The 16,015-nt window shown below is 40.7% G+C and overlaps 1 protein-coding gene across 4 annotated transcripts; it reads left to right on the top strand.

Annotated features, from left to right (window-relative positions):
* The first annotated feature begins 1,819 nt into the window (after positions 1 to 1,819).
* Positions 1,820 to 14,337, top strand: ddhd2 (DDHD domain containing 2). 4 transcript variants are annotated; one of them, XM_062382078.1, is made up of 19 exons: positions 1,820 to 1,930; positions 2,418 to 2,573; positions 4,032 to 4,224; positions 5,234 to 5,421; positions 5,555 to 5,644; positions 5,768 to 5,888; positions 5,969 to 6,058; positions 6,140 to 6,281; positions 6,411 to 6,619; positions 6,708 to 6,769; positions 6,909 to 7,028; positions 7,105 to 7,200; positions 7,429 to 7,605; positions 8,624 to 8,779; positions 8,927 to 9,029; positions 9,113 to 9,277; positions 9,460 to 9,564; positions 12,185 to 12,353; positions 12,552 to 14,337. In XM_062382078.1, the coding sequence occupies exons 2-19, from the start codon at positions 2,454 to 2,456 to the stop codon at positions 12,631 to 12,633; spliced, it is 2,388 nt and encodes a 795-aa protein (XP_062238062.1). In that variant the 5' UTR covers positions 1,820 to 1,930; positions 2,418 to 2,453; the 3' UTR covers positions 12,634 to 14,337. The 4 variants fall into 4 exon arrangements, with proteins under 4 accessions (XP_062238062.1, XP_062238063.1, XP_062238060.1 ...); XM_062382079.1 differs by having other exon boundaries at positions 1,828 to 2,035; positions 5,237 to 5,421; XM_062382076.1 differs by having other exon boundaries at positions 1,828 to 2,035.
* The last annotated feature ends 1,678 nt before the right edge of the window (positions 14,338 to 16,015 follow it).

Here is a 16,015-nt window from a genome sequence, read left to right as displayed (position 1 = left end):
ACAAGTCCAAGGTCAAGGGGCCTTGATGCGTGCATCATGGCGGCAGTTTTGGATATGCACACAAGGGACATGTCCCTATACAATGTCGCACAGTTGCTGAATTTTCCCAAACAATATTTTATAATACATGAGGCATTGTTGACCAGCAGCTGGGGATAATCTTTAATGATAAACTTAATTAATATAGTATATTACCTAAATATTGTCTGTAATTAATTTGTTTGTTAATGTCAGGCATGGTTTTATTCTGAAAATCCTGTCAGCAGCACCCAAACAGTAAAGTCACACAGGTGAGCCACGGGCGGGCAGGTGAACTCTCATGTCCTGGTGAGAGATAATGTCATAATTTAACGAGCTAAATGAACAATATAACTAGAATGTGTTCATTGTTTAAAGAAGAACTTGATTAATGACATTGCTGAATCAGCAAAGGCTGTGTTGCCAAACAAATGTATACATGGGTATACATGTCCAGTTAATTTCAAGTCATTTAAAATTGTATGCAGAGCCAGGGTCTCTATATTGTTTGTCTGTTTTCCTGTGTGCACATGATCGGGAAGAGAGGGACAGAGAAGTGTGCCTATTTTTGTGGCCATCTGACAATAAGTGTCTTTACTCAAGATAAAACCAAACTTACATCTCTTGGCTGCATCCCTCATGTTAATATCATGATAGTGAAGTCAGATTGAGATGAAATTACAACCATGAGACAACAGGGTGTGTCTGTGTCTTATTAGGTGGTTGTGCTCTGATCGTTATGAGGCCTACACCCGCCACGGTCACATTTTTCCCATACCAGGTAATATTGCAGTGCAAACTAAACACTAACATTTCTGGATTAGGCAGAGGAGTCACCTTACACCGGCAAGATGTCAAGGTCTGGTCTAACTCGACTCTCAGGTGCTTAAATAAATCGTCTCATAAACAGTCGTCTCATCAGATCTGTAGGACTGTAAGCTACAGGATTGAATGGATGTGTGTCGAAGCTTTATCAATAGACAAGCTTATTTTCAATTGAATCCAGATACTGTATAACCAGTAATGAACAGATGCAGATACACTGTCAGTGCTCAGACCTTAACATTTTTTTAATAATAAAGGTAAAACTAAAAGACTTATTTTTATTAAAAAATAGTCTTGTATATTGTGGAGTTCATCCAGTACATTATGATCAGTAGTGTCAGTTTCATCTCAAAAATAAATGTATCAGTATAAGTTTAGGCATGGATGTGTATGTTCATCAATTGCAATTAATTGCATTATATTAAGAGGTTAAGCATTTTATGAACCTGTTTTTCGAAAAGTGCTGTATATAAATAGTATATAAATAATAATGATTTATGTAAATAATTATTAATGTTTGCTCTGCACCATATTGGTGAAATATAAACCTTAAACCACTTGCAAACAAATGACAAAACGTGAGTATTTGGGGGCGTCGACCGCGTGACGGAGCGGTGCTTCATGTTGCCTTCCATGTTCCTCGTAAATGTAAGACTTATTCATAAAGTTCGGTTATTTTTGCCCTGTGTTTGACGAAGACTCTTGGTTTTCTCCACTTCAGAGTTAGTTTGTATTACGGTTGAATTATCAACCGAAGAATACGAAGGATAATATTAATTTATAATGAATATTGTTTCTATCACTAATTAACGCCTCTTTCGAGTGTTCCACCTTCTCGTCGTTACACGCTAAAATCTCGTACATTGCAGAAAACTTAATCTCCACTAATGTGATTTTAAATCTTTATTTTGCTCAGCGGGCTTATCATTCGCGAGCGACATTCCCGTGATGGCCATATTTCCGAGAGCACTTGAAGCAGGCGTCGTTTGACAGGAGGCTGTCCTTGGTAGCAGAGCTAGCTACTGAGAGCTAAACAACAAAAACAACTCCGCTCCAATAAACCTGCTGCACGGATGTGAAGTGATCGGTGAGATTTAAGTCCGGCTCCTGTTAACGCTGTAAACCAGTGTGTGAGCACGGGGAATGATAACCAGTGTTAGACCCCCAGGAACCAGCTAGCATGAACCACAGCGTGAGCAACCTTTGGCCTCTGGGATCTGTCTGTTGTCTCCTTTGGACATCAACACAAGCTATCGAGAGGCAACGTTAGCGGTTGCTAGCTTTGTTTGAGAAAACGTTAAGAATTGTGTCAACGCGTGTGTCAACGCGCGTTGACACAAATCGTGATGCATCCACTGTGTCAGTTGACAGTTAGCATTAGTTTGAGATTAAACTTTAACACCTGATGTATCTGATCTGGTTTGTTTTTCTATCACATTGTCTATGGTGCAATGACACAAGCTAATGTCAAGTATCTCTATGTCTGACAGGTTATATATAACTTGTTATGTAGTTGTGAAATCTGTTTACTGTTATTCCACGTGCAGCTGTGTGTGTGTGTGTGTCCTCCTCAGGTCAGAGCTGAGGATTTGGGTAAAGTCTCGGACTAAATGTCCTCCAGTCCCGGTGAAGAGGGGCGTCTCCCTGAGGCTGCCCCAAACGGCCACACCCCAGACCGGTTTGACAGCCCCGCTCAGACTGAGGCTACAGCGAGCACACCTGAGGATCAGGTGAAGCTGCATGTCTGGATGTGACATTGTTGATGATCAACATCTGTCTGCTGTACAATGGCCCTCCCTGATTATGATCACAGATATGATTAGCTGGGATAAGGGTGTGTTTCAAGTTGTGATAAAAGCAAATAGAAGGGGAACACACACATGTTGGCGTAAACAGAGAGGAAGAGCAGGACCCAGCGTGTTCTTAAACCAGAAGTGTGACTAAACATGTTGATAAAAACAAATCGAAGGGGAACAGACTTTAACACCGCCCTGGCATGCTGTATACTTTACAGAGAGGAGTGTGGTTTCGTTCATTGACAGAAAAGTTGTGATTGTAAAACAAGAAACTCACAATTTTTCATTAAACCAATGTTGTTTGGGCCGATTGTGAGAATCCTCTCTCATTGAGTTCAGTTAACCATAATATCTTACATTTATTTTCTGAAGAGAAATTGTTATAATGCTGTACAGAATAAGTTTGACTTCTCACAGTTTTTATCAATTCATAGTGGGTAATCGACCGTTTAAATATTAGTTCTAGTCCTATTTTCATCTGTCCTCAGCTGCATACAGGCAGATGCTTTTTATCCCAGTAATAAATTACCATTTGGAAGTACACATATTTCTTGATTTTTATCCCAGGCTAATCAGTGTGTGTGTCTTCATGTCAATGTTAAACTATAAACATATTTGTAACTAAATTGAGTATAATACATAATCCCACAGCAAAGTAACTTATATGTTTCTTTGATACATGTCGCCTTTGGGGAGAATATGATTACTTTGTGTCTGTATCAAATGAATCATGTAAGTTACTTTGCTGCTGGTTTTCATAAATTTTCTTTTTTGTTGTTGTTGCAATGCACACAAAGCCAAATATACTATTTATAGTCTGCAACTGAAAAGCTGCTGACCTGTGCACACAGAGGAAGGTATTACTGTCATGGAGATCCACAGATTTTATTCTTAGGTAGTGTGTTCCAAACAGATTCCAGTCATTCTCAGTATTGCACATTAGATTGCAAATTGGATTGCTGATTTGGTGGCTGCGTATAATGAGGGGTTTGTTTGTGGGTTCAAGCTGTAGCAGGCTCTCTCTTTCAACACTGTCAAACTGGAGCAGAGGCGTACCAAGAGTTTAACTGGTAACAATGTTTTTTAATCCAAGCTATTGAGTGGAAATGTGTCTTTTGAGTGTAGCTGTATCTGTTGCAGTAGTGAAAAGAGGAGACTAAAGATAGTTTATAGTGGGTGTAGCTTTGTGCTAAGAGGAGGTCTGATCCTTTCCTGTCTGATTGTCAGTTGCTTATATTTACTTACTCTCAACGCTGCAGTGTTAAATCGTGGGCAGTTCCAAAGAATGAATCCTTCGGAATTGACTTTTTAACAGTGCATTCTTGCAGACCCGGAGAAGAAACATTGATTTAACCTATTGACTATACTGATCTGATCATCCTTCCTCTCCAGGTGTCGCCTATGTTGGACAAGGCCTCTCCTTCTTCCACTACCTCCTATGAGATTCTCGACATGGAGACAGGCCCAGCTCCTTACAGAGAAGTGCAGCCTCACTGGTTCTTTTGTCGACTGGCTAATGACAACACCTCCTGGCTTCCTTTCAGCAGAGAAGACTCTGACAAACTAGAGAGGGCCTGCAACTCTGGTAAGGGGTTGTTTATATTGTATATGCACATTACATACTGTGCCTAGTACATTCTCTTTGGATATGTTATAAGGAGAGCTATCAGAGCGATATAAAATGTCAAAACATGACTGGTACCAACTTGGCCTAATACCGAGAAGGACTTGAGACTCTGCGACAAAACATGCTCTCTGTTAGAAGCAGCTTAACAGCAAGTTTGAATTCAGATTCAGGGAGGATTTAGATTAGCCTCCCTTATTGTCAGCATGCTGGACTGTAGATCGTAATTTAAACATATAAAATAAAAAAAAAATTGATGTTGAAATTCATGGTATTCATTTTTGAAAAATGGAATGAATCCTTTAAAAAAATACAAGCACACTCCCTTTTTTAATTTGATATAAGTTCGTTTTTAAATGAATAATTTCAAATAACAGGAAGATTGACACCTCAAGTAGCTTAGCGTAAAGCCTTGAATTAGAGACTGTCCAAATGTAACAAAGTCCACCTAACAGCACCTCTTAATCTCAATAACAGGCCTTATCTCATGTGTTTAATCCATATATTGAGATAAAATCACATGTTTTTGTTTTACAAGGAGTTGAATATCTACATAAATAATCACACACAAGCCGACGAAAAGGAAAAAAGATAGTCACAAAAACTAGTGGTATTTAATTAAAAAATAATCAAAAATATAGTTTCACATATCTCTTATAAGCGCTCCATATCCAAGCAAATATCTCATCTTTCCCTGTGACAACTTACAGTACATCCCTACAAAGTAAGGGGGATGTGATTAGTCAACACGGTTTGGCTAGAAAAGTAACTTCCTTATCAGTTGTGATTCATTCATTAGTCCTCCTCAGTGTGACTGTGACCCTCGACATTCCCATCGATAATACATTTATGAGGGAACAATCTATTCCCCTCTGGTGTAAAGCACGACCATATAATGGGCACATGTCATAATTGAACCTTTTGCTTTTGTTTTTGCTTTAAATACATTATAAGTTTGTTTACTTTGCAGCAGATGAGGGGGAGGTGGTGGTGGCTGTGGACGGAGAGCGGTATGATGTGCACGTCAAGGAGAGGAAACGCTACGCTGTGTACTGGGAGCAAGGTCCCACTGAAGTCCGGCGCTGTACCTGGTTCTACAAAGGAGATAAAGACATCATGTTCATGCCTTACTCTGAGGTCCTCAGCCTCAGCCTGGAGGTAGTGTGACCCAGATGCTGAGTTTATACCATCACACTGCTCATTCCTACAGGCTTGTGTTATCTTCCAAACTTCACTGTTTACCTTATGTTTGGTCTTTAATTCCTCCCCCACCCATCCTCCAATTTTTCAGGAGTCTTATATGATAGCAGTGACCTTGGACGAATGGAAGACGAAACTGGACTTTCCCACTGGAGAGACTGTTATCTTACACAATCCCAAAGTAGGGCAGACTGTTAAATATCATGACAAAGCCAAACCACAAGTGAATGCATAAAAAAACAACAAGTGCATTGTTATTGCCTTCACAAGTCCTCATCTCTTTATTTCCTTGCCCCTCGCCCAGCATATAATGCAATATCAGCCAATTGGAATGCAAGATGAGTGGATGACCTCCCCCTCAGAGCAGACCCGACCACGAACAGTCAAGAGGGGGGTAGACAACATCCCTGTAGATATACCTGAAGGTATTCATGACAGTACAATATGTAGAGGGTATCACCTACAGCTGAGACTTTGGTATCACCATTCATTTGTGTGTTCCCAGGTGAAACAGAAAAGGTGGACCACCTTGTTTTTATGGTGCATGGCATTGGTCCTGCGTGTGACTTGCGCTTCAGATCCATCATACAGTGTGGTAGGTGTGCATTTGTATGTATGGTTTACATATATGAACATATGTGAGTGTATACGACTCCCTTTCATCTTGTCTCTCCAGTAAGTGACTTCAGGAGTGCCTCCCTGTCCCTCCTGGCCTCCCATTACAAACGGGCTCAGCAAGATGGCCAGGTGAACAGAGTTGAGTTCCTCCCAGTCAACTGGCACAGCGCTCTACACGGGGATGCAACTGGTGTGGATGAGTAAGTATGGAGAGAGAGCATAAAGCCAGATTCTCCTTTGTACTACCAACTGTACAATAATGCCAATGTCTTTAAGACCATTTGAGAATTGTCAAACTGTGGCCATCCGCCTTTTTCTTCTCTCTCCAGGGACATCCAGAGGATCACTCTTCCCAGTATCAGCAGACTGAGACATTTCACCAACGACACTTTGCTGGACCTGTTTTTCTATAACAGCCCCACCTACTGCCAGACCATAGTGGACACAGTAGCCTCAGAGATCAACAGGCTACACACACTCTTTAAACAGCGACATCCAGAATTCAGCGGGGCAGTTTCAGTAGTGGGCCATAGTCTGGGTTAGAGATGCAGAAACACACACCCTGTCATAAACAAGCAGAACATACAAATTCTGAGTTCCAACACTTGCTTTCCCTCATTCCTCAGGTTCACTGATCCTGTTTGACCTGCTAACCAACCAGAGGACTAGATCAGGGTCCAGAGAGGGGGTACGATGTCATTCACAGTAACAGATAATATCAGAATACTGATTCAGACACTTAGATTCATAGACTATAACTCTATATGTTCAATTAAAGAATGTCCGTGTAGAATCAATTTCCCACTCTCTCCCTCCCTGTACTCAAGGTGCCTTCCGGGGAGTCGTGTCATTTGAACTGTGACACATTGGAGCAGACTCTGACCAGACTTGGCCTCCAGCAATACCTGGATACACTGCAGGCTGAAAACCTTGACCTTGAATCACTGGTAATAAACAAACACAACTGACACACACATTCAAGTGTAATTCTCAGTTTAAAAACATCTCTCTTTGTTCTTTTAGTCTCTTTGCAATGACAGTGATCTCAAAGTGTTAGGAATTCCTCTTGGACCTCGGAAGAAGATCCTGAAGTACGCCAAAAGAAAATGGCTTCCAGAGGTCAGGCACAGAAAAAACTATCCTGAGTTTTGCATTACTTACTTATGTGTTATATGTGTATTTTTAATGAGTAGAAACTGTCAAAGAGAACTTATGTACTGTTATGTACAAGAGTGTGTGTGAGAGAGTTAATGCAGCTGTTTGAATTTCACTTGATCCCTCTTCTTTTCAAAAACAATACAAGAAAGGTCTCCCTTTGAAGTATTTTTGTCTTTCTCTTTCCAACAGGGTGGTAGGACAGGGACTGTGCTTCTGCCACCCGGGTTGGAATGTCCACCCCAAGTGACCAATGATCAGGATGGTAATCAGCCCACCGGTGTGACGCCGCAGCAGGCCCAGTTTCATAGGGCGCAGTCTGTCACCAGCGCCGTGGACTATGAGTACTTTGACGTGGGAATCGGACAGGTAGCACACATGCATACAGATTCCGTATGAATATTTGTGCTTGGGAGCTCCAGAAGCTGAAAGCTTTGATGCACCAAATTCCTGCTTCTCTCCCCCCCGCTTGCCTGGACAGACCAATGGAGGTATAGCCAAGGGGCAGGTGTGTCTCATATGGTGTTGCAGTGCTCTCTGACTTTGTCATTAGTTCTCATCGATTGCACTTTACCCAGAGTTTCTCCTCAAATACAGTCCAGCCTAGTTTGAGAAATCTCAAGACAACTGGGCTATTCGTGGCTATTCTACGAGCCGTGGGGTTTCCATGGTGAAGTCACATTATGCTGTGATGGAGGCTCCTGTGTTTGTCCCATTGAGTCGTGCAGTCCAAATACCACGCTCGGTGTCTGTGCTCACTCAGCCCTGCATGAGGTGTACCTCAGTCTCCTCCTTACTTGCTGTCATGCTCCCTGGCTGTTGTCTTGATACTATGAATGCTTGTGTCTGTGTTTTCAAACATCCCAGTTCACCAAATGAGTATTATGTCATTTCAAGCTTTCTTTCCTACATGTCCTCTCACAATATAAACTTTGCTTAACCCTCAGGAGTCACTGATCAAATCACATTCAAGATGTTTAAGACGTCAGTGTAAACACAGAGCGGCATGTAGCGCTGGTTTTAACTTAACTTCAAAGTGCTGACTTGAAACTCCAAATTATTTTTTGTTTGGTGGTAATAAGTCAAGAAAAAAGGGTGATATGATTTCATAAATGTGATGTAATAAATAATATTTACGCATGAGTAAGCCTGCACGATAGGATGGTGCAGCTGTTGCATTTTATTTTATATACTATGTCAAAAATAAAAAAATTATTGTTTCCTTATGTAGGCTAAGATACCAAACAATGTGGTATATAAAAAGCAAATTTAAAACATAAAAAAACAGCCAAAAAAGGCCAGGACTCCTCAGGGTTAAACCATAATGCATTTAACCTTTAACTGTTTCAGTGGCACAGATTTTTATAAACCCCCCTCCTTTCCGCAGGTATCTATTGAATACCCACAGCTAGCGTTCCGCCCTCAGACATTTTTTGCATTCGGCTCTCCCATTGGGATGTTCCTCACCGTGCGTGGCCTGAAACGCATCGACCCAAACTACACCTTCCCCACCTGCAAGAGCTTTTACAACATCTACCACCCGGTGAGTAATCACATATTTACTGCCCATTCACTTACGCATCCTGTGCTGGCACTAAAGAGTGTTTTCACCAGCTTTTATTTCCCACAATGAAAGAGATCATCTAATAAAAGTTCCATTCGTCATCTCATCTCCTTTATTGCTGTGCAGTACGACCCCGTGGCCTATCGGATAGAGCCTATGATTGTTTCAGAGGTGGATCTGGAGCCCATGCTAATCCCTCACCATAAAGGCCGCAAGAGGATGCACCTGGGTATGACTGTCTCTTACCTGGATTATGTCGAACAGTATTGTGGCAGGGTTGAAAGATTTTCTCTCTTTCTCTTTGTCTCGTAGAACTGAAAGACAGCTTGACCCGAATGAGCATGGATTTGAAGAACAATGTCTTGGGATCATTACGGACCGCATGGCAGTCTTTTGCCAGACTCCCTTCTGCCGCAGCACTGCCCCCGGTGGAGGAAGGGGAAACTACAATAGAGAGAAACCTTTTGGAGACACAAGGTAGAAAGATCCCTTTTATTTGTATTTGTTAATGTTGTGTGTGTGCAAGGGAGTTAGTCTAACCCTGTCTCCTCGTACTCCTCTCTCTCTGCATGCCAATACCTTCCCCTCCCTTCTTCTGCTCTCTCTGGTGGTTGCTCTTTCTGTCCCTCACCCCTTTCCCACTTTACCTTGAACCTCAGCCTCAGCGGCAGTTACTGCTTCTTCTGAGAGTGAAGAGAAAAGTGCTGATTTTTGGACTATAATACTGGAGTGGCCCAGGGCCCTTCATATGCATTACTTCCAAGGTAAGCCAGGGGAGCCAGGGGAGCCACTTCCAAGATGAAATGAAAAAAAACCTTATTAAGCCTCATCATCAGGATGTATATTACTTAGTTTCCTAAATTTTGAACCTGCACGATTAAGTAAAAGTCTGTTAGTCTATTGTAAACAGTCTCTCATATAGCCTTAATGTTTTATTTCCCTGGCTTGAATCTGAACTTTTTTAAAAATTTTTCCAACAAAAAAGGCAGAAAAATTCCACAACTTCTTTATTCATTGTGGAAAATGGGCTGTTTTACCTTCATTATTGATTTTAAAATGGTGCTACAGTAACTGTTCACTTTCTTTGGCATACTTTTTCATATTAGCTCCCTCACAAAGAGAACATGCTACGTTATGTTGAGTAAGTCTGTTTTGCAGCAAGCTCTCACTTATCCCTTCCCTCATGCCTGCCTGCATTACTGCTGCTGTACATCTAATATTTACCGTAAAGGTTGATTTAATTATACTTCCTGTCCCTCCCTTTCTGTCAATCATTTCTGATTGGTTGAACTTCTGACTCTGAAAAGAGAGCGTCAACAGGCCCATGGCACAATCTCTTAAGACCTGATCAAATAACATTACTGGTATAGTGGCGATGGCTGTTTTTTTTAAACTTGAGTCATTGGCTGGTGCTGAACCAGCAGATAATTCCATTCAATCAGCAGCAGGTCCCCTTCAGAAGCTATGTGCAGGTACATGTCCTGCCCTTTTCCAAACCCCCTGGAGAACTGAATCTGTCAGTTCACTATGTGGGTGAAAGGGAATGCAGCTGCTGTCAGGACAGACTGTACATTGTAAATTAACTCTTTATCCCACCGATTCACAGATTCTTCTTATACAACCTTCATATATGTCTGCATCATCTATACATTGGACTTTTAAGGATTAGGTGGTATGTAGCTTTTGATATTTAAAGTCATGATTACGTCCAATTTAATGCAAAAACAGGCTATTAGAAATATCCTTTCAAAATGTAATGATAAGTAGCTACGAGCGGTTGGAAGTGGATTGGATTTCTGTGGAGGGGAGTTGTCAGATTTTTCTTTAAACAAACAACAGTGCGTTCATAACTTACCAAGAAACACACCACAAAATGGGCACACCTTACTCACTTTTACGAAACATCAAACTTGCCCTCCAGAGGAAAAAACCTTAACATTTAAAAGGTCATTTAAAATTAAACATGTAAATTTGCAACAATCACACCTTATTTGCATCAGTAACGATTTCTTTCAAATCTACAGCACTCTCATAAAAGCGTTTTGAATGTACTCATCATGTGATTATGGCTGTAATTCAAGTAAGGAATGCTGAATGAAATGTAGTTGAAATCTAACCTGCAGTATTTGCAGGACCTGCATTTGTTGTTTGTGATTTTTAAAGATGAAGAAGTTAAACTTGCAGGGATCTTAAAGCAGTAATTGTTCATGACATGACTTACAGACAAATCAAATGCTGAGACTGTAAAGTGAGGAAACTGGGCCTGTTTTTGATCCTGATACTTTATAATCTTGCTGCATGCCGAGCAAACTTATCTCTGAGGTATGCACTGTGTTGTGGATTGATAAGGGTTTTATCCTCCTGAACTGCTGAGGTGCATGGGTTGCATGTATAGAACAGTGCATGCACTGTTCTATAAATTCCTTTTGGCTTGTACGTTGCTGAAGACAAAAGCTGCTGCTGGTTATCACCAGATAACAGCAAGATTGACAGTGCCTTTAACTTTAAAGCCCCCAAACTCTGGCTCAGGTTTCATATCAAGATCAGACAGGCAACGAAATCCAGTACCTTCTTTCAACATTCTTTTAACACTTTTATGAATGATTGACTGTGTTTTGCATTTTACTATCCCAGTATAGTTTATATTTTATGCAACTTTGTTTGTCTTTGATTGCTTTTCATTATTTACTTTTTTTCTTTCTGCTCAGCACTTTGTAACTTTGTAAAGAAAAGTGCTTTCTTTATTTTTAATAAGTAGTTTTATTTCAGAGTCAAAGGCCCATATCAGTATAAAACTATGGCACTTAGTAGAGTGTATACTTCCGCCCCTACTGCCCCTTCTAAAACCACATTTAATATGATTCAAATCTAACCAGATTTAAAATAGTCATAAATAGCATTCACCCAAAGAACATGTATTATTTCATCAAGATGCATGAATTATTCTCCAAAAAGTGAACCAAATTTTGAACAATGCCCTATCTAACAATGTCAAAGAAAGTGAAAATATATATATCTGCTGGACCTGCAGCCTGATCCAGATTTGCACCAAAATGTAATGGGTTCTTCCTTGGGTCATGCCCCCACCCCTCAAAAATGTGCAGGTAAATCTTTGATTATTTTTTGTGTAATATTGCTAACTGACAAACTAACACAGACAAAACCACATCCCTCTGTTCAAGGGTTTCCAAAAACAAAATTAGTACATTCTGCCCCCAATTCAGGGAGGCCTTAATGATTACATTTTTATATGAAGTTGAATTTTATTAGTAGTAGTACTCTCAGTTTCCCTCTCTATTATCATGTATGTTCTTGTCTGTGCTATCCTCATTGTTTCTGCAGTCTGCCCATATGGTGTTATTTAATGTGTTTTGTCTTCTGTAGGAGTGTGTGAGGAAGCAGAGTCCTCAGTGTCAGCAGAGCAGGCAGAGCAGGCCGAGATAAACGTGGGGAGGTTGAATGGAGGACGAAGGATTGACTATGTGCTTCAGGAGAAACCCATTGAGAGCTTTAACGAATACCTGTTTGCCATCCAGTCGCATCTGTGTTACTGGTGAGTCATACATATCTGTTCACAGGTTGGGTGTACACCTGCAGTAGAGGAGGTACTGCACATTAGATTTGCTCTTTTATGACTCTGCTATTTCCCCTTTCTTGTTTCACATCTTATGTTGCTGATTATTTATTAATCTAAAAGCTAAAGAAATGACATGGTCCCCTCACTCTGTCTCTTTGTTTGTCTGTCTGTTAGGGAATCGGAGGACACAGCTCTCCTCCTGCTGAAGGAGATCTATGACAAGCAGGGTGTGGCCTTTGAACAGCCTCAACAGTAATACAAGTTTTTACGAATGTGATCTGATGAGACAAGAGAGAAAAGGAAGGACAATTGACCGAGCCAGCAGCTGCATAACCCTCCTCCAGAATGCCTTACCGCCTGGTTTTGACCTGACTCCACCAACAATGGAGACTGTTCAGCTGTGCTCAGGAGATTGTTTCCCATACATGTCAGTCCACCTTCAGCTGAGGTAGAGATGGCCTCTTGGTGTTGATGAAAGTCTCTCTGCAGGATTGGGTTTCAAATCCACCCTCACCACACAACTGATAGCACTTTTCTTTATTTTTGAATTAAAGTAATTGTTTATTTTATGTTACTTTGCACTTTCATATTGTAACAATTATTGATAAATCATGCTTACAGCTGCAGCTCCATAATATTGAAAATATAATTGCTCAAAATATCACACAGTACACGTTCATTAAAGGGAAAACACACGTCAGACTGGAATCGTTCTCAGCTAGAATACAGTATATATATATATATATATGTATATATATATATATGTGGTAGTTGACAAAAATATATGTATAAAAAAAAATCTCTTGATTAAAATAGTTAAAATAGTAAATCATATAAAATTTGATATAATTGGTAACCTCATTGTACAGCCTCCAAAACTGAAATAAAGAAATGTAAAAATATTATTTTGATAATTTTGATAAAATATGAATTTGAGATCATTCATATCTACATCAGTGGAGAGATGTCACCCTAATGAAGAACTGTATCAGAACTGAATTACAGAAATGCCAGTGCTTTTAAGGACAAACTGGCTGTCTTTACATTGTGTATGTATGTGTAGTGGGTAAGGTATTTAATTGCTGTCTGCTCCGCTGCAGTTGACTCAAAGAGTGTCTTGCTGTAAGGCTGTAAAAAACAGAATGGGACCTGGCAAACTTCTGCAAATCCTAAGGGCCAAATCCCACATGTCACTCCTCATCTGTTCCTTTGTATAAAGGGGTTGTATAATCACCACCTCTAACACTATTGCATGCACTTTGTTTTGTTATGACAGAACAGAGGTTCTCAACGTTTACTGGTCCTGACTAAAATTTTGCTCGCAGTATTAACATGATTTTTATGGGCCCAGCAATAAGAGAATTTTCACATTGAAATCTTTTTGATTTGATTTGAAAAGCATCATAAATGGATTTCAATAGTGTGTTCCAAAGGTGATATCACTTTTTTTATTGAATATATATATTTTAAAATACCAGTATATCAGTGTTAGAAATATGAGAAATGAGAAACCCTCTCTTTGTTATAGTGGTTTGACTTGAACTCCTATGTTATGCATTGTCTGGGCATCACTGCCCCCACCACCAAAGCTCTGAAGGATCTGTATCTCAGCCCACTGGGTGTCGCATATGCACAATTTACATTTGACCAAATGGGGTTGTTCATTTCACTTCTTGCACTGAACACTAAGTTATAATGTTGGAGTGATTTCCTTAGACTTTACCTATGTCTTTGTTTCTGTAAAGGCTAGTATCTAATCAGTAAAACAGGACTTAATGGAACATGGTTTCTCTTCCTTAACATGACTACTGTTTTTGGATTTGATACTAATATCTTGATACATGTGCAAAAAAAGGGTGTGTCCTCCTCTGACACGTTTTGTCCAGCTCTTCTGTTATTGACAGAAAAGCTCTGTGGATGGTTACATGGTTATGTGTGCCATAATAAAACCTCACAAATGCCTGGCTGTGTTCTTTGGAGTTCACTAAAGTTCACTAATTCATTCTGCATTAAACAACACAACAAACTCAGCTACAGCTCTCAAATGGCACGATTACTTGTCTTGTAACTATTGCAAAAGATATATCTATATATATATATTCATGTATTTTAAATACTTGTGTAGCTTGACCCAATCTTCTGAAATCTTTTCAATGACACTCATTAGGGTCCGAGCACTGACCCTGACCATGTTCACATTGAAAAATCGATACACATGTGTATCATGACCAGACAATAAAAAAAAGTCTTCAGATGCAATTTTTAAAACGCAACAGGAAAATTGCTATTTTGCAGTTAGTGGACATTTTGGCCATATTCCACATTTTTACTTTGAGGTACTTGTACCAGGGCTTACATCAGATCAACTTCAAATTGAGATGAGTTACATCACAACAAGATGGAGATTACATTCTTTACAAAAATAAATTGCATGGTACAATATGGGACATAAGGAAACCCCCGAAAACAGTCACATAAACAACATAAGAAGGTTCAAAATTAAATCAAGCAATGAATTAAGATAGCGAAAATATATAAATGATAATATGAATCAATAAAAAATGAAAAGAGGAGGCCTTAGTGCTATTTGCAAGTCTGAGTTACTTAACGGTAACTTTACCGGGCGTGAGAACCTCGACCTCGTTGCCATGGTAAATCAGCGGGGCGGCGCATGCGCAGTGGCGTGGTAAACACAGCATCACTTGCAGCGGGTGAATTGACTGAAGACCAACTAACCATGAGGTGAGCTGAAGTTTCGTTTAACTCTATGCTCCATTTATTTACCCTGTGCGCTTTTATCTTTACAAACCATGACGTGGAAGCGGTTAGCCGCAGTGTTCGTGTGTTTGTCGGTACTTTGCGAAGCTAGTTGAAGTTCGACGCTAACAGGTGAACAGAGACAGTGACGGTCAACCGGCGGAGCTACAGCCGGGAGATTGTCGCATGTTCACATCATGGCTCCTGAGTGTTGAATTCCTCTGGTGACTCTGGTGGGTTCATTCGCTCCTCTCCTGGTTCGTCTCCTCTGCGGTGAAGTTAGATGGAGTTAGCGGCTCCAGCTCCGCGGAGCCTCATGTGACTCAGGTCAGGAGCAAAAGCCTCTCAGTGGTTCTCAAAGGCGGCTCTGTCCCCTGCACCCCTGCCTCCACCGCTGTTCATTACACTAACAGGATTACAGGATGGCTCTCAGACTATTCTATTCACATGATCCAGCTCGGTCAGTGTGAACCTGTCTGTCACGCTGGTCCTATTGTTGTACTGTCCTGAAAGTGTATCCAGTGTTGGTTCAGGGTAAAGGGTCAAAATGCAACTGGGAGCTTAGAAAGTGAATGTATGCAAACAAACGAGAGCTCTGTGTGTGTGTGACTGTCTCTGTGTGTGTGTGTGTACTGTCATGCTAAAAATTGCAAGAGGGGGCTGCAGAGGTGGCCTGTGGGTCACAGCAGGTAGTGGGAATGTGGCACAATGAGCGTGCCTGTGTTTCATGCCGCCAACTCTCCCTCCATCATCCCTCCCTCCCTCCCTCACCCTTGGTCTCAGATCTGGTATTCAGCCGTCAAACAATAGAAGAGTCTCTTTCTCTCATGAACAATGCTCTCATCACTGCCAGCCAGATGCCCCCATGACACACTGACACA

Source organism: Platichthys flesus, chromosome 3 (genome assembly GCF_949316205.1).
Source record: "Platichthys flesus chromosome 3, fPlaFle2.1, whole genome shotgun sequence".
Classification (NCBI taxonomy): Eukaryota; Metazoa; Chordata; class Actinopteri; order Pleuronectiformes; family Pleuronectidae; genus Platichthys; species Platichthys flesus.
This window is presented reverse-complemented; position numbering and strand designations above follow the sequence as displayed.